At 40.5% G+C, this 19784-nt stretch overlaps 2 protein-coding genes across 14 annotated transcripts in view; both read right to left on the minus strand.

Annotated features, from left to right (window-relative positions):
- The window catches only part of ldlrad4b (low density lipoprotein receptor class A domain containing 4b), a 76807-nt gene extending 71421 nt beyond the window's left edge, over window positions 1-5386 (minus strand). The window contains exon 1 of the mRNA XM_026926555.3: window positions 3766-5386. The gene's annotated coding sequence lies outside the window, so the exon portion shown is untranslated. The remainder of the gene's footprint in view (window positions 1-3765) is intronic.
- A 141-nt stretch (window positions 5387-5527) lies between these two features.
- Window positions 5528-19784, minus strand: part of ptk2ab (protein tyrosine kinase 2ab) — a 67244-nt gene continuing 52987 nt past the window's right edge. For 7 of the 13 annotated variants that reach the window (XM_053232382.1, XM_034303506.2, XM_053232369.1 and 4 more), the window contains 11 exons: window positions 17845-17956; window positions 15920-16192; window positions 15056-15142; window positions 14761-14910; window positions 14015-14143; window positions 11981-12043; window positions 9873-9912; window positions 9492-9595; window positions 6933-7088; window positions 6488-6568; window positions 5528-6283 (listed from right to left, as the gene is read on the minus strand). In XM_053232382.1, the coding sequence (XP_053088357.1) occupies window positions 6071-6283; window positions 6488-6568; window positions 6933-7088; window positions 9492-9595; window positions 9873-9912; window positions 11981-12043; window positions 14015-14143; window positions 14761-14910; window positions 15056-15142; window positions 15920-16192; window positions 17845-17956 (1408 nt within the window). In that variant the 3' untranslated portion in view covers window positions 5528-6070. The other 6 variants (XM_026926243.3, XM_053232388.1, XM_026926241.3 and 3 more) reach the window with 3 other exon arrangements.

Raw genomic sequence — 19784 nt, forward strand, 5'->3', positions numbered from 1 at the left:
ACCATCATCAGCAAATCAGAAACACAATCCAACACAAACAGGAAACACTACGTCCATGATCGATACACAGGGAGGCAGTTAACATGTTTTTCCTCAGTGTAACATTCACTTCGAACAAAGTCTCTGTCTCGAGTTAGTCATTTGAACAAAATCCAAATAAACTGTTCTTTACAATAAAGTTATGACTTGAATCATAGCACTGAAAGTGTATTTACTGTTCTGTGTACTTACTGTCTCCCACTGTTGTGCATTTGCACTTTATGCAGTCTTGTGTACTATACTACTGTTCTGTGTTGCACCATTGTCCTGGAAAAACAATATTTTGTTCCAAAGTATATGACCTACAGTACATAGAGGAATAACAATAAAAACCCACTTGCCAGATAAAGTGACCAGAAACGTAATCTGCACTTCAATACGCTGAATAACAGAATAAAGTGTAATGTTACATTTACAGTGTTTTAACTATTTTGTGACATACATTGCCTCTCAGTTTGACCCACGACATTTTACACTATTATGTAAGTGTTTATTACACTGCCTGATATAAAAATAACCTACTTGTAGTCGATCGCTTACGTTACGTGATCCGATACCCAGGATCGCTGTTGGGCTGATACCAGCAAAAAATGGTGGATTTGATATCGGAGGGGAAAAAAAGAAACAAATTCGAACCGATCCTGTAACAAACAAAAGATTGGAATTGAAAAGTTTTTTTTTTTTTTTTGACCCTGGAAATGTTTACATAGACAGAGACACGACTGTACTTTGTTAGGATTGATTTGATTGTATTAATACTTTATTACACTGTCATGCGATTTTTGTGTGAAAGATTTTAACTGAATACACAAAGCTGTAGTTTTAAGTCATGTTTTTTTTATCTGCGTATTTCTTTTTAAGCGAAGTGCTTCCATTATAAAAATAAAAATTTTAAAAGCTTAGCAGTTTTAAAGAAAAAAAATATCATGAGTATCGGTATCAGGTGATAAGTGTGATATCAGGAAGAAGAAAAAGTGCTACATGCTTTCTGCCGTTACAGTGACACGAAGGTGGCTGTGTCGAGTGATCACAGACCATAAAAATAAAGAAATCGTTACACTCCTCACAAAATAAAAATGAAACAAAACACATTCGTTTTTACTCTTTTCACTTTGCACAGAGTTTTTGAGTAGTTAATGTTGTTTAAGGCAGGACACCATCATTAGAGGGTGTGATATTTAAGTTAAGGCTATACCTCCAGGTGCAACTGTTTTTGTGTTTACGGCCTGCTAAAAAAAACACAGCGGCTATTACATTCAAACTAGGTTACTACAGAGCTTCTGTTCTACTGGTGAAACCAAATGCTGGGCAGCAAGACACCTAAACAAACATCAGCAATCAAACAATTATGCCAAATTATGAAAATGCAGCAACTCCTTTCCCGATGTAGAGCACAGTGCAATACTAAGCTCTTGTTTCCTTCAGTACAATTTTCTGCAAAGCCGAAAAGACATACAACACGAACACAGACTCTTTCCCTTCAGAAATGTGCAGCCTGAATAAACTGTATTTCAAAATCCTCTCCGAAGGCTTCCTTTAGGTGTTATTTCATAACGACTCCTCCAACAAGCTGTCTCGACATGCAAATTAAACAAAGCATCCAAACCATTCAAACTATTCAGACTGTAGGTAAACTTCAGAGCTGATATAAGCAGACAGCAGGTGGTGTAGTACATGCACCTCAGGCCAAAGCGGCAGCTTGTAAAAGGAGAGCACTGTTCCGTTCTGTCTGGCAGTAGCCGACATGTCCATGTCTGTGCAGCACAAGTAGGCCAGTGCCTGCAGTGCACAGGAAAGGGCACAGCGAGTGTGTCTGCAGCCATGGAGAACTCTGGTCACGACAGCCCCAGGCAATGCACTCAGTCCAAGTTTGGAGAGAGCGAGCTGGCAGACGTCCACACCACTCTACACACACACACACACACACACACACACACACACACACACACACACACACACACACACACCACTAGACTCACACCGAGCCTCAGATATGCAGTGCAGTCAGAAAGACAGACTAAATGCAGTAATGAGAGGACAGTTGAAGGCTTCAGACGTTATGTAGCAGCATGACCCAAGAGTCAGACAGAAGGGCTGTGTTCTCAAAATCAACAGCACTTTCAGCTGGCAATTCAACATAAAAATATATATATATATATATATATATATATATATATATATATATATATATATATATATATATATACATACATATATATACATATACATATATATACATATATATATATATATATATATATATATAAAATCTGTTAACCTGTGACGAGCAGCTAACACAATTCATACATTCAAGAGACGGGATTAGCAGACTTTAACAAACTATTTTTTTTTTTTTAGCATAGCACCAAGCCTCCCACCACTTTAGAGTTTGACAGACTAAAATATCCATGTTGCAGACATGTGAAGTGAAAATACACCTAGTGCTTTATTAGCTATGAGGTTTGTGTGTTGTGTGAGTAAAGGTGCATTTGTCTACACTGTGTGTGTGTGTGTGTGTGTCTGGTCGAAGCACTGCACTGCAGGTTCACATCTTCATGGCATTAACACACCTTATTGAGCTGCTCAGTCAGTGCTCTGGCCTCAGGCAGTGTTTCCTGCTCCTCCACTGCCCCTGCAATGCATGTTTAAGCGCCGCCTGAACTCTCTGAGGGATTAGGAATTAGCTGATGAGTTTGTTCAAGTGTGCTGGAGCAGGAAAAACACAAACCAGTGTCGGGAAACACACACACACACACACACACACACACACACACACCTCAGGCGGTGTGGCTGGAACGGGAAGCAGTCGTCTCTGATATAAGCCACACTAATAAGTGCTTCTAGCAGCTAGTGAGCTAGACTTCACCCTGCTCCTAACCACTCAGCCTCACAGCTCCATGTTCATTCATCCAGCAGTGCATTCTGCAGGGCTGACTACACCTTTTTTTTCTTCAAGTTCAAGCTCAAGCAACCATCAAATCCTGCCAAGTAACACACCAAACTAGTAATTATCACTAAGAGCTCTGTTTCCTTGGCAAGTTTCATGCCGCCTGCATAATAAAATAAGACATGGAGCAAGCTAGTAAAGCTTAGCCACTTAGCTAGCTCAGTCCAGCACTGGAACTTACTTCATTATAGCGACATTTTGGGTTTTGTAACACATTAAACACTGGCACGTCCATAAAAATAATTTTAAAAAATGATAATGTGACTAACTAGCTGGATAACTGTGACAACTGGATTAAATCTGCGCTAGCTGTGCCAGACTTGCTAAAGATGTCAGAGATTATTAGAACTTTAGGATTAGCTGGCTAGTCAGCATTCCTCTGACAGGGATTAATGCAGGATAGCTAGCTAACATTTACAAGTGGCTTGCCAAGCTGATGGAAATGAACTCAACACGGCTTGCTAAAGCTAGCTACACGTCCTGACAGACAGAGAGAGAGAGAGACAGAGACAGAGAGAGACAGAGACAGAGAGAGACAGACAGAGAGCTGCTGGACGGTGTCTAGACTCCAGGCTGAACACTGATAGCGCTTAGCATTCCGGCTGTCTAACGGTTAGAGACGCAGACGCTCCAACTTTCCAGGCTCGCGCTCACACACACCGCTGTGCGGTAGCGGCGCCTCCGGACCAACTGACACTGAAGTGCAGCTCTGCTGCGCTCTGAAATAATAACAAACACACACACACACACACACACACAGACCAGCGACGCTCACTTACCTCTTTATCCAGACTCAGCGCATCGGTGCGCGTGCGGAAAGAGATGCGAGTGTTTATGTATGTGAGCGTGGATGTGTGAGTGCGCGCGCGCGCCGGTGGCTCGTGCTGATCCGCTGCTGATGACCTGATTTGAGTGCAGCCGCTCCGCACAGCGCCGGAGAGAAACAGCGGGCACCGCGCCATGAGCCCCAGCCATGCGCACTGCCCACAGCACTTCACAGTAAAAGTCCCTCACTGCCGCGCCTTCAGCGTCACCGAGCACCGAGCACTTCTCATCTCTCAACAGCTTTACAAAGTGCGGTACAGAGCGTGTTTTTATGACGCTCAAAACCCCTTACGAGCTCTGATAAAGCAGGAATGAAATCAATTACAATCCGGTTCTTACGAACGGCACAAACCGTAACCAACCAACAAGCACACTGTCTTGTAACCTTATTAACTACTGTTCCTCTTCTCTAATTAAAATGAGTGAATTATATTATAAGTATTTATACTTATTTTATTTTTGTTTTGTTTTTGTCGACTCCTTAAATGTGAAAAGGTGCTAAATGCCGCCCTCTAGTGTAACACAAGCAGGGGTTGTTTGTTGTAAATGCAAAAGTTTGCATACCCTTAGGACAGGGGGGTCCAGTTTTCTCCACAAAGCACCAGTGTGGGTCAGCTTTTCATTCCAGCCAAGCAGGAGCCACTCCTGATTCCACTTTCATCAGCTGATCTGGGCTTTTAATTCTGCTTGGTTGGAATGAAAACCTGCACCCACACCGGCCCTTTCCGCATAAGACTCAGCACCCCTGTGTTAGGACAAAATGAAGAAAAACTTAATTAACTTAATAAATTTAATTTATAGCCACAGATCTAGTGGGTTAGGATTCACAGATGCTCCTCTAATATCATGAGCAACATGAACAGTTAAATAGTATGTATTAAGATATATACATTTTTTTAAAGTGCTGTTTATTCAAAGTCAGTGTGGCACAGAGGCACAGCACTTAGCATTACTGCTACTACTGTGTCCTCGAGGGTTTCCTCTGGGTTTCTTCCCCAAACATGCCAGTACAAAGTTCCTATGTGTGTATGGGTGTATTCCTGCCTTGTAGTGTTTCCAGGGTTTTGGCTCTGGACCCACCAAGTTCCAGACCAGGATACAGTGCTTAGTGAGGATGGATGAATGAAGGAATGAATGTTCTAACTCTGCTAGATGTCAAACACTGCCTTTAAAAAAAACAGAATCCTCTTTCAGGATACTGTCCTCTTCTTTTGCTTAACATATGCAAAATTTGTATAGATACCTGTAAATCCTATAAAAATGTTATATCCTTGATCGACTTCTCTACATTAGTGATGCAACTACAGAGAAAGAAATGACAGGCAGTATTATGGAATAGGAACCTAATCTGTAAAAATACCTAAACACCTGCTGTTAGGTTGTATCAGTGTATGCTAACGTCATGAGTAAGTTAAGCTTGCTCTGTGTGAGTATCGGCACTTTAGTTGAACAGGAATTTTGCCAGTTATTCAGATGTAGAGATCAGCTTGTAAAACAAACATTTCTAAACTCTGGGTGAATTATATGGCAAATTATAAAAGGAGATCTAGGGGGGAAAAAACAGGAGTGTTTTGTGGTACATGAACAGTTGTGAGAATTTTTTTTACCATTAGTGAACGTGCTCAAGGTGTCTGAGTCACTCTCACTGACAGGGGGAAAAAAAGTTTCAGCAAAGACATTATATACCCATAAAATTAAGCAGAGGCATTCACTCTATTGTTACTTCTGTTTCAGACATAGCTTTATTTAATCCTAGATGGCACATGGCCAAAATATACAATCCTCTCCTTCAGTGTTGTGGAGAGGCAAATAAGGCCTTTGCTCCACATCCAGACAAAACACACTGGATTAGAGCTTTACAGTTTATCAAACACTGGTGCATGTTCATAGAGGCCTTGTCGAGCTGGTTCTCCATTTTGTTAAGTGTAGTTGTGGAGCAGAGGCTCGCCAATGAGATACAGAACTGGTAAATACAGTGTGAGGACGTCTTCTGTTCTCCAGAGACCTATACAATGACACGGCGTTTCCGTTCCAGTGGCTCATCGTTAATCCAGATCTTCTCCTAGTATGTTAGTATAATACAGCAGTCCCAATGCAGATCCCACTATGAAAGCTCCTGATTCTGCCACTCCTTTTAAAAAAAAACCCTGCTGTGCCCCCGGCAAGCAGGCTGGAGTGGGAACGTGGAGTGTTATGAGCATCCTGTCTGTGTGCTAGTTTAGTAGTTCTGTGCTGGTGAGTAGTCAGGCTCAAATGTCTCTAGTGTGGCCTTGCCTGCCCCAACATCTTCATCCTGGCCTGGTCGATCACATCTAGCAGGTTCTTGGCATCAACAGCGAGCGCGTGGGCAGCCGTTAGCATCTGCTTCTTGTAGTCCTGCTGCAGGCTCGTCATCACATACTGTTGCGCGAGCTTCATCTTATTGATCAGCTCAGCCAGGTCAGAGTTCAGCAGCTTCTGAGCCATCTCGACCTAAAGGCATAAAACCGGCATTTACTCAGATAATACTGTTTGTCCTGGATTATAATCTGTGCTATGATAATCAATATTTGCATACATTGTAGAGCAGAGACAACTACATTCTGTGTGGTGGTTAAGAAATTGAAAGTGTGAGTAAAATCAGAATGAAAGCCATATTGTGTCTGTGTAAGCAGACTAGAAATGGATGTGTTGTACCTCTCGGTGTGTGTGAGCCGGCAGCAAGGGAATCGTCTCATCCACTGTGGCCAGTAGATTCCTCAAGGCTAAACCCACATCCTGAAAAACAGTTCAGCAAGATCATCATGAAAGGTCATGAAATGTGACGTGAACAAGACAATTACGTACAAAAATATATTTTGCTTATGTTTTTCAAATTCCCCTGACATTTCAACACTTCCGTTCACGCATTCCCAAGAAAAAGGACAACTCTCTGAAAGAAGGAAGACACTTCTTTCACATCATGACTTTTTAATTCTCTGTACTAGTAGAAAAATTAAGACCCTGGCAATCATTAAGAGACATAATGCCTGCAACAATTAAAACAACTGAAGTGATTTTGAAGAGCAAAGTCTTTGCTGTAAATATAGATGTTATTATTATTATTTTTTTAAATTGCAATGCTACTTCACACACATCATACCTTCACCATTGGCACATATTCCTCTGGAGGAGCAGGCTGAATTTTACTCGACATCTCGATCACAGCCTTCACCAGCGCCGTCACATTCTCATAGACTTTATCGTTTGAACGGTCCAGATTAGCGGTAGGGGGAGAGCTGATCTCTTGAGGCTGGATCTGAATGAAGAGAAAGGATATCTATTATAGGACACAACAGGCAAATATAGCCAAAACAGTATTATTACCTAGTGCAATCATTTGATTCAGTGTTATCTGTAAATAGTTTAAACACAAGTCATACACTGTAATTTCAGATTTTCAATGACAGGTGGCAGTATTCTGCAGATCACTACTTTAGTAGAGTTAGATGTTTAATTACCACTGACATTAAGATTAGCACTGTATGAGATCTAAATGTGAAATAATGAGTAAAGCCGGGTTTACGCTGTGCTATTCTAGCTGTCTTAAGATTTTTACTTGACACACTGTATGAGATGATCTCAATAAAATTTGGGTTGAATTCTACAACAGTGTGATAACGTTCTCTAAATCCAACGGTACAAAAAAGATCCTCTAATGATAGATCTGTGTTTAAAGAAATCAAAAGTGTGAGTCAAATCAGAACGAAAGCCATATTGTGTCTGCTCTGGTTACATCATCAATCAGAGAGATCCTTTCACATGCAGAAAACAGGGTTGCATTAACAGAAACATTTTTCAAAGTGAGATTGAAGTAATAAGGATATTTTTCAGTCCAGAAATGTTTAGTTTACATTTCACCATTACTGATACCGTATCTGTAGCTGTTACAAGAGTTTCAGGTAATCCTATGTCATCCTCATATTAAAACGTTTTCACTGAGTGTTGTGGAAATGCTCACACTCTGAAATTTTAATCAAAATTTTCAAGAACTTTGTCATCTGCTGCTTTGGTCACAATGGTACTACTAAATCGGCCATTGGTGAGCACCCGTAATATGATCTCAATTCAGGACCAAAGAATCTTTTCCAATGTGCTATTTTTGAAATTCATACAGTGTAAATCCGGCTTAAATAACCTTAAAATCCTATAAGGATTGAGTGCGAGGAAATGACATCTGGGCTGGTATTGTGAACGCAATAAAATCTCATTCTTAACATGAGGTAAATCATGTTAAGAATGATTACAATTACACCCGAAAAAATAAGTTTTTATCCCTATTAATACAAAAGAGCACTCCCTTGTCAAACACCTGGTGAAGTGTCAAACTGTGTGTGTGAGATGTTTTATTAATACCAGCCCAGATCTCGCTTCCTGCTCAAACAAGCTCGTAAATCTCTGGCGTGTTCCTAAACAAGTTGGAGTTTTGCACCAGTTACACATCAGGCAGGTTTGAAACATGATCATGAAGGACTACAATTGCTTGATTAATTACATGACGCCTATAAAACTCCACCATGATCATTAATAAGTTATAAGAAGCAACTGAAACATTCAGACCAACCAGAGTATTAACCCACTATCACCGTAATACTCACACTACAATAACATGATCCCTCTGTCAACTTTAGAAATGATAAAGTGGGGTTTCTTTGATATTTTGGGTTAATATGGATTTTAAAAATATATATGATAATTGTGTGCTTATATCCTGAAAGTTGACAGAGACATGTGGAGAGAGAGAGAGAGAGAGAGAGAGAGAGAGAGACTCCACTCAGTGTTCTTACCCTCCAGGGCTAGAGGTGCAAAACAGTGAGGCACAGAACGAGTGCAGGGGGCAGACAGAGAGAGAGAGAGAGAGAGAGAGAGAGAAACACAGAGGGATTAATGTACAGGTGATACATACACATGCATCATTTCTTCATACGTTGATGTGAGAGATAGATACAGCAAGAGAGAAAGAAAAAGAGAGGTGCTATTAAATATATCAAACACTTTAACAGTCAGTGAATTTAGGTAATTTCTGGGAAAATGAAGCTTGTTTAACTCTTTGCACATTGTCCATAATGCTATTGCTGCTCTCTTTCTCTCAATGTATACACACACACATACACACATATACACACACATCTTCAAAAGAATCCCCTTTATTTGTTGAAAGCTATGGTAATATAGCTAATTATAATGCTAATACAGTATAATCCATTATAAAGTTACTGATATAAAGAGCAAGAACCTTCTGGTTCCTCCCAAAAACATGAATATAGGTACGCTTAGTACCCCTCGTACTTCCTATTCCCACCTCCTGATCCACTGCAACCCTGACCAGGATAAAGCGGTTACTGAAGTTGAATGAATGTGTGTGTCTGTGTGTGTTTTTCAATGAATAGTGTTTTTAAATGTATGTAAATGAATGTGTTTTTAAAAGTAGAAGCAGTGGATAACTTTATGTGCATGCCATAATTGCAGTGTTGAGCAGCAACAAAGTGTAACAAACATACAAGCTTTTATAAAGCCTAGACACAGCAGTCACTCCCTGAACAAAAACAACTATTCTGCATGACACCGAGCAACAGACTGCTTTGGCTGGACCGTGTGTGTGTGTGTGTGTGTGTGTGTGTGTGTGTGTGTGTGTGTGTGTGTGTGGTGAGGGTGTCTGCACCTTGACTCCGTCGTTGTAGCTGTCTGCAGTGTTAAGGCAGGCCGCACTGCCTGCATGACCTGGGGCTCCAGGCCGAGGAGGCTTCTTAGGAGGAACAGCATGATCTGAAAGAAACGCCATCAAACGGTGAGAGAGACTAAGCACAAAGCACCAAAGCCACTGCCAATATTTATAGCCCTTGTAGGATGTTTCTTTAAGAACATGCTAGTGTGTGTGCTTTTAGGACTGTGTAACTGAAAGTTTCTAGCAAGTGGAAACAATTACACTCGGAGAAAAAAATAATACCACAAACAATGTTTTCTCTAGAAGCTCTCAGTGGAAATGAGCTTCAGTGGTATGTGCAAGGGTGGTGGGATGAGGCATATGGAGCTGGAGATTTACCTGCTTTCCCCACTGGCTGGTAGATGTGCTGGTTTCCTGTCTGCACAAATAAACAAAGAAAAACACCATCAGTCAGAGAAATAAAGAACTGTAGCATCTCTAGTGCCATCTGTGTTGTGGTTTGGGTGTGAAGTTACCAAGATGCCTGGCATGCCTACACACACACACCACACACGCACATACACGCACACCACACGTACACACCTGCCTGTGCTAGAGAATGATCTACATAAGGATGTGAACATAGTTAAAGGAGATTCAAAGACAAACTAAGACAAAATAAGAAATATTAAAACACAGACTAAAAGGATGTGTTTCAGCCTGGATTTGAAAAGCATAATGAAACCCAAACTGCAAACTTTAACTAGACAGGTCATTAGTTTGGGGTCTCTACATGCATGTCTTTACTCCTGCTCTAGCTTTTTTTTTTTTTGGACTGTGAATATCACTAACAAGCCAGACTTCTGTGGCCTTAATAAACAAGCAGGAATTTAAAATCGGGACAGTGCTGGCAGTTCACCTGTCCAGTTTCAGTAAACATGTGCCCACTGTGCCTTTTCCACCTGCAGAACTGTCGGTCACGTGATGTTTTTGTTTTTCGCACCATTCTGTGTAAACTCTAGTGATTGTTGTGTGAAAATCCCAGCAGATCAGCAGTTTCTGAAATACTCAAACCAGTCCTTCTGGCACCAACAACCCAGCCAGATCACTGAGATCACAATGTTTCCCCTAATCTGATGTTTGATGTGAACCTAAAAAGTCATCAGTCAGGGTACATATATATTTACTGTAACATCATGTCAAACAGGGTGGCAAGTGTATTTAGAACTATAATCGTAGGGAATCTCTCATTTAAACAATGTAGAGTCCTTATTTGTGGTCTATACCAACTCACACAACACGTGGATAGAGTAAAAATGTGGATCGGACAGGGGTTCTGAGGACTGGCTTGAGAAACACTGCATCTGACAGATACAAAATGTTATATCTAAAGTCATAATATTAATTTATAATAGTAGCAAGTGATTTAAGCCAAGTCTTGGACCAAAAGTATGGCTAAAGCACTTTTCTGGTGCTGTTGGTGCCTTTTTACCTTCATTTATATCATATCATTCCATTTCACACTTACTGACTAATGAGTCAACTGTTAACAGCCTCACTTATGAAGCACATAATTACCACATGTCCCATATGCCCATGTTTGTGAAGAACATGTTGTGATGAAGATCTTATAGAACACAGGCCTTATCCAAACAACATCCCATTTATCAACAAATTATCTGATTGGCCTTACACTGGTCTCTGAGATCATCATGACCCTAAAGACAGAATCACTGTGTCTATATTGTGGGATGGGAGCTGAAAGCTCATACTACCATTTTTTCTTCTTTTAAGGAAAAATCCATGCTAAAAAGCTTTGTAGCCCAGACTACAGTAAGATAACATCATTCATAACAGTGTGAATCTTCTTAATCACAGGAAACGACAGGAAAGACTGAAGATTCTGTCTTAGAAGAACCAATAATGCTTAAACCAGGATTGGGCATTATAATACACTATAATTCAGTTTCATTTATATGTATTGTCCTTTGGCTGCTTAGAAACAAAGCGTTATTATTATTATTATTATTAACATTTTTGAACAGTGAGAACAGAAACACAACACCCCATGTGATGTTTCATTTTTCTGTTTAGTATGAAGCCAAGGGCAATTCTACAGGGAGTTTGTCCAAGGATACACACACACACACACACACACACACACACACACACACACGCCTGCACACACATACTATGAGTAAGATCCGACTAGTTTGAACACTACCTGTATTGACGTTAGCAGTAACATTCATAGCTAAGGTGTTGCAATAAGTGCAATGAATATAAAAGAATTACTGTTAAGAAGATGGCATTATGGCTAAAACGTAAGCTTTCTTTTAAAGTGTCACTATTAGACAACAAACAGATACTAATGATGCCTTGAGCTTGAATATGTGTGTATACGCATGTGACTATTATACAGCAAATAGTTTATTATTAAAAAAGAGGAATTCCCCATTGTCTGCACTAAGACATCCTGGGAAACCAACATAAAAACAGAAACTCACTGGTCCCTGGAGACTGCTGTCTTCTCGGTCTATACTGCCTCTGGAATTCCTTGAGTCTGGTTTCTGAGACAGAAAAACAGGGACAGGGAAAGAGAAGAAAATAGCACATCAACAGACATCAAGTACACAGCTTCAGAAAATAACACTACAGACTTTTTTAGTATTTTCATGGTCTTGTTAAGAGTGACCTCAAGAAAGACTGCAACACTGAAATAAATCACATCATTCACACATTATATACATATTATATATCCAAGGAAACTCTTAATAGTTCCAGTAAACTTTCAGCACATCTTCTATATTTAAAATCCATTTTGAATTAGCTGAGCAAACACAAGCTAATAGTCACATACAATGACATATAACCTATTATAGCACTTGAGAAATCCACTGTACAGTATATTTAGAAACCCATCCCTGCCCAGCACCATACCAGTTTCCCAAAGCAGGACTTGAAGACCTGCATCCTACGGACTCTTCCTTCTTATTCCTTTCTGTTTTAAGTCTTGAGAGCAGAGCAGCATTTGACTCCATTCACGGAGAAAAGGCATGTGCTGAGAGGAAGCTCCTGCGGTGAGGCATGCATGCACCCACATCGAGTCACTCCCACTGAACGAGCCTCAACTTAGCTATGCCAAGTCTTTCCCTTCTCTCCTTCCTCCTCCACCTCCTCTCCCCCTCTTACCTTTCCCTCGCTACAACCTCTACGTCTCAACCTTGTTATTGTTCTTTCCCCTTTGGGTCTTTCTACACTGCTTTCTTGCCTTCTCACTTCCCTCACTCCTCATTCTCTCTTCTTGATTCTTCTAGCCTCAGTGCCCCTTACAAGTGCCAGCCATTTTCCTTGCGCTACAGAGAAGTACAGTGAAGCCAAAAGATTGGGGAAAATTCCCTCCTATCCTCAGCAATTTAACTTTCATCAGTGGTGGGTCAGGGTGAGTTTAGCTGCTTCACGCCTCAGTGCTAACACAACCCCCTCATTACTCAGGAATTCCTGAAAGCTGCACCTGTACCATATACACTGTCTCTATAGAGAAGACGGTCATCCAAAATGAACCAGTAACATTATCGAATAATGAGTATATAATTGTAACCAAATATTTATGAACGATACCAACATGAAGAGTTGTTGAAGTATAGTGTGTTGTTGGAAGACATTTGGCAGCATATTTCAGTGCTGTGAGCTGCTTTTAGCTTGCCACAGGAAACAGAATGAGGCGTTCTATGAAACAGGCTGAAGATAATGACAGTCACATAAAAATAACTCTGCGACCATGCCAGAGCTCCATGTCCTGCTCACTCTCTTTTTCACACACATCCTTGGCCAGTGTAATCTCTAAGTCTGCAAGAATCATGACTCTCTATGACTGTCAGCTTCTTTCAGTGGTATTTTAACCAGTGTTAAAAGTTGTGCCTGAAATGTGAAGAGGCTCTGAGACTACAAAAAGGTATGGCCAAAGCCAGGAAACCAACCAAAAAGGTTAGTATTACATAAAAGGCTAACATCCTACCTACATGTGTGCATTCATCATGGATAGCAAGGGTTTGCAAATATTATTTTATTTTCCAATTGGACTTGACTGAACTGGAAAAGAATAAACACTATGCTTTGCCCATGTAAAAGCAAATTACTTTCTTTTCTCGAGAAACAAACAGATATTTGGGCTAGTATATGTGTACTACAACTTTAAACACTGACCCTAAATTCATTTGTCCAACAAAAGACAACCAATGAGACTTCAGTTTAGCTGACAGAGGGAGCTCTTGCACATATTTAGGAATCCTACTGAGGGCTGGGATGGAGGACAAGAGAGCAGATGAGAGAAAGGAGTGCAAAAGACAAATAGCTAAAAAGAGATGAAAGGTGCAAGGAGATGGAGAGTAAGTCATTCAGTGTCTCAACAAATAAGAAATGGCTGAAAGAAAATAGGAGGTAAGAGGAAATTAAAAGGTAGAAAGGTAGACAAGAGTTAGAGGGCATGACAACCAGTTGGAAAGCAAGTCGAGTGAGACGAGGTGAGCTGAGCTGAATACCATTAAACGCTCCTCTTGCTCTAGCCAACGCTGGTCCTCCTCCATCTGCTGCTGCTGCAACATCAGCTGCTCCTCCATCAGGTGAGGAGGGAGAGGCTGGCCCAAGCCGGTCCTCAGCACACCACCGTCCTGACACACACACACACACACACACACGCAAAGTGCTTTCATTTACTAATCTATGCTTTTAAAACAATTGTATTACTATTTATGACATAACATATTAATATATTCATTCATTCTTCATTTATTATCACTTGAATTTCCCCTAGGAGGGATCAATAATAGTACATCTTATCTCTATATAGAATTAGAATTATATAGAATTAGAATTATGTATGGCACAAGAAATGCATTGATAGTGAAAATGAGTACATGAGCAACCTACTTAGTATTAAGCAATCAGGGGCAACAAGGAACATTTTACTTAGCTCTGTTTATGTTTCCTAGGTTTACACTGTGAAGATGAAAAGAGCACAAAACTGTATTCAGGCACCTAGGCTACTAGTTTCATTCTTTATAACATTATCTAGTTATCTGATTTTAAATGAAGTACATTAACTAGCTACATTAGCTAACTTGGATCATGTAGGGCTGCAGTGAGGAAGAGCAGGTCATGTTTCACTTCGAGAAAGTGCTTTTGTACAGCTGTACGTAAGTTTTACTGTCTTCACTGCATCGAAACTGCTCGTTGCCTAGGACTGGTAGTGGCTGATTATCAAGAATAACATTCTTTTTCCTCTGACCTCCATGTTGGGGTTCCATATGACATGGTCCTGAGCAGCTCTGTGATGATTCCAGCCGTCGTGGAGGTCGAGTCCCATGCCTGAGGCCTGTGGAGGATACAACCCACTGGGCAGGGAGGGCATGGCATGAGGGCCTGGGTAGCCTCCCATCTAGAAAAGTCCAAACAGCAGTGAAACGTTTTACAAATTACAAATAAAAACACCTGACCGGTGTACTAGTGGCCTGTGCGTCATTTGCAGAACATGGTTTTTAATTCCGTGTCTAACGATTGTGGTACCAATGTAGTGTGTGTACCTGAAAGTGATTGTGCTGGCCCATATGTTGAGGACTGGGGTAGAAACCTTCACTTGAGCGTGGACTTGGATAACCAGGTCTGCTGGGCTGCAAACACATGCGCACACACACACACACACACACACACACACAATCACTGTAAGCATACTCAACCATACTGATTTGTATGAGATACTGTAGTTAGGGGACCAGGCACACACAAAACTGCAAGATTTTGTGTGGATGGAAAGTCCAGTCTGTTGAAAGGGATAAACCAAAATAAGCTCGTAAAACACAAGCGGTTAGTCAACCATCCAAAATGCTCTTCTTTCAAATTGTTATTTAGTTGGGGAAGGGATGCAATGTATATTAGATGATATTAGGGGATTAGACAGAGAAGGCAGCAAGTCCTCTTCTGATTGGTTGAGATGCTGCACCACATTGAGCTGTGGATGGAGAGGGCTGTTTAGAGGCAAATCTACCTTGTACAGCCTCTCATAAAGAGAGTCACGTAGCCACCCCTCCGGATGAGCAGGGGAAAGAAAGAGTCAAAAACAAAGAGTGAAATATAACGGTCAGTTTAAGATGGGACAGAGTTCTCAGACATCATAAAACAGGCCCCTACTGCAAAACACTCTCATTTGAAAATGCTTGTGTGTGTAAAGGACAGATCTGCAGGATGACACAAGAACACAGTTTACCGGAATTACAATGAGTTCATGCACATGCAGGTGGCAAGTAACGGGGTTATGTTGTAGGTTTGAGTGCACTGAACATGCAGAAAGCTCCTCAGCTTGGGATGAATTTATTCACTAGATTTTAGATTTTTAGATTTATGGTTTCCAAAGAAATATGAAGCTTTCCTGCTGTCCCAATAACACCTGCCTGTAGAGAGGGACAGTAAGCATGCTGGTTCAGGGTTTGCCCAGTTAGGGCCACTGTGGGTGGTATGGAGGGCCTCCTGCTGAGCCTGGACACATGTGGGGGCAGCCTGGGATTCTGGGAGTTCAGCACTATTGGGAGTGGGAGCAGCGGAGAAACAGCAGGGGGTTGGAGGAAGCAGAGGGAGAGCTGGGAGCCGAAAGACTGCTGACATGCAGAAGCAGCAGACAGACAGTCCAAGCTAACACTGTGCTGCAGAGAGGGTCTGCGTGAAGGCTACATACACACACAGACACACACACGCACACACATTCGCACACACAACAAACAGGAACAACACAGCCCAGACAAAGACAGCAGACACACACAAAACAGATGACAAGAGAGGATATTTAGAGAAGCAGGACAAAAGCACATATGCAGATGAGCCACAGCTTATACACACATCAGCAACAGAAACCGCACAGTTCTATCACAGCCATGCTGGTGTGATGGTGACAGATACACACGGACACCTGTAGAGGAGCGGACAAAATGACTGCACGGGCATGAATTAGGTCAATGGGGGAGGGGACGGGGGCATGTGAGAGACACTCTTAAACCCACACACACACACACACACACACACACACACACACAGACACACACAGTAGCTGACCAGTTAGTGGTATCAATCACCAGCTGTCCAACTCTACTAGCCTTCTGGAAAGAATTCTATTAAGATTGATCTAATATTGGATTTAACAACTCTTTACAAACTGAAATGATTTTTCCTGGCCCACAAAACAGTTTACAGCAAAGAATTTTACTAACCAAAAATTTGTGCTGGGCTCCATTTTTAAATGTATATACCTGACACAATCCTTAACATTATCATGCATTTTATCTATAGGATATGCAAGATATATATTTGAAATACTTGCATTCTATCTCAATTCTTGCTTTGGATAAAACCTTCAACTAAATTAATAAATATTAATGAAATATTAATGAAACAATAAATATTCTCCCAAACTAGTACACTATTTATGATTATATACAACTAGTTCATACAGTTATATACATATTACACTCAAACATACAGGTCTTGTGTCAGAATGCTGTGGCTATTGCAAGAATATAGGTAAAACATTATAATGAGATCATACCTTATAGGAGCTAAGTGCAGAACACAGCAAGTTATTATCAGGTATCATTTTAACACCAAATGCCTTACTGCTCTAAAACAGGAATAGTACACATGTTTGTTCATGTGTGGAAAATTGTAAAATCTTATGGGCAATCTTTCCATTTTGGTATATGCAAAAGAGAGCAACTATAATGTAGTTGAGAAGGGTAAAAAAAATCCTGAACATATTGCTAAATCTTAGTTACCTTAGAGAAATAAAGGATAATTCAATAGAATTTTCCAGTTTTATCATAAATGCAAGAAAAATGTTAGCCATTTTTATGGCAACAAAGTAAGCATCTTCTATAATAAGTGTTCAATAATAAGCACTCACTTTTACACATCCAGTCATAGTTTGAATATTGCGTAATGGAATTAAAGATAAGTAAAGTACTGAATACCGTGTAATCCCGCCTCACACCCAGTGTTCCCGGGATAGACACTGGATCCTGACTAGGACAAAGCGGTTATTGAAAATGAATGAATGATCCAACTGCATTTCACACAAAGGCTATTGTACCAACCACACTGCATGAGTGACAAATGATAAGTTGTTATCAAACCAGTGAGAATTCTGTTCCAACCACCATCATACATCTGGAATATACACAGAATTACCAGTAAAGCTAAAACACTAAGTAATATATAAAATAAATACTATACATATACATGCAGCTCTAGCTGACTGTGGAGAAAAGCAGTAATCTCATATCCTCTTTCACAGTCTGCTTCAGGTTGAACTTAAACAATGACTACTTACTTTTGGTGGTGCCTCGTCTGATCCTCCTGAATCCCAGGACACGTTCACCTGCCTCCTCATCTCCATCCGACTGCGCTCTTCCTGCTGAGCCTTCTCTTCCGCAAGGATGGTGCTGCAGAAACACGGAGGAGGGAAAGCAGCCCTGTGAGCTAACAACATCACTGTTAAAGCCTGAACACACACAGTGGGAAGGAATCCAGATACACGTGCTGCTTCAACCCAAGCTCTTCACACTGAGACTGGCGGTTTAGCGCTTGTGTGTGTCTTAAGTCCAGACCTGCCTACAGGCGCAGATTCTAAATTCCAGGGAAGAATGACACAACCCATAACCAGCAGCATGAATGATGACAACTTTTTTTACGCAACACTTTATCTTGTGGAATACGAGACACAACATTCATATTGACAAATCTAAAAACCCATGGCTATACGTATTGGAATACTGGTAGAGTTCAATTTGTGGCTTGTAATACCTTGAGCAGTCTATCTGTAGCTGGGCTAGATTAAAAATAAATGTGAACTTCACAGGAAGTTATTACTCTTTCATAACAGTTATACTCCAGGTCACTACAAACCAAATGTAGCCTTTCTACAATCATACAATTTAGAGTGAATAATGACCAAAGTTAATGCATCTAGACAAGGTGACTCAAGACTCAAGACAAGACTCATACCTGTTGGGAACTTGGAAGGATGTGTCTCAGATTTTAGTCGAGAGATGGAGGAGATGTTAACAGCTCAAACGTGTGAGACTCAGTACTGTGAGAATGTACTTCATGTCCTATACCCAGGCTCTGACAACTATTTTTAGATGCACTGAACCCTGACAAACCCAGCATGTGTGCTGCCAACAGATGAATGAAGGGCACAACAGAGTTAAAATACACCTGTTCAGATCATTCTTAAAGTTTGGCTTAGTGTTTCTCTCCCCATTAGAACTTTACCTGGAAACCTCCATCAGTACTTCGGCTAAAAGTGAATGTAATCACGTGTCACCCAAACTTCTTTTATTTCTTGAGTCGACAAGATGAGAAACAAAACATAGGAGCCAAACTGGTGTCAATGGTCAACAGTACACATGATTAACATTTTCGAAAAATATAATAATAATAATAATAATAATAATAATTATTATTATTATTATTATTACAATAATCTTACAATAGCTTCTTTATTTAAAAAAAAAAAAAAGATATATGGAAAATTCACTGACACCTCTAGATAAATGCAACTTGAAAAATGTTAACTTTTAAAAAATTGTGTTGGTGACAATCATTCTGGAAAAAAAAATACCTTAAACTACTATTTAAGTTTTAAAAAATATCTTGCTAAAAAACTATACAGTATCCCAAAATATGTTTTTTCAATTATATAGTATTATATACACTCACTGACCACTGTATATCCAATTAGCCAATCACATGGCAGCAGTGCATAAAATCATGCAGATACAGGTCAAGAGCTTCATTTAATGTTCACCTTAAACAAAAAAAAAGGGGCAAAATGTATAGCTGTAGACTGGAGACCAGGCAACATTTTTCTAATCTTTAACTGTCCATTTTCCATCTTTAACTGTGTGTGCCCAATGTAGCCTCTGATTCCTGTTCTTGGATGACAGCAGTGGAACCTGATGAGGTTTTCTGCTGTTGTAGCCCATCCATCCATCTCAAGGTTTTTGAGTTGTGTGTTTTGGGATGCTCATATGTTCATCACGGTTGCAAAGAGCAGTTATTTGAGTTACAGTAGCTTCCTGGTAGCTCAAACCAGTCCATTCCCCTCTGACCACCTGCAGAACTGCAGCTCACTGATGGTTTTTGCAGCAGTTTCTTAAATACTGAAATCAGCCTGTCTGGCACCAATAAATATGTCAGGTAAAATCATGGAAATCGCATTTTTACCCCCATTGTGATGTTTAAAGGAAGTTCCTGATGTGTGGCTGT

This window comes from Pangasianodon hypophthalmus, chromosome 1 (genome assembly GCF_027358585.1).
Source record: "Pangasianodon hypophthalmus isolate fPanHyp1 chromosome 1, fPanHyp1.pri, whole genome shotgun sequence".
Classification (NCBI taxonomy): domain Eukaryota; kingdom Metazoa; phylum Chordata; class Actinopteri; order Siluriformes; family Pangasiidae; genus Pangasianodon; species Pangasianodon hypophthalmus.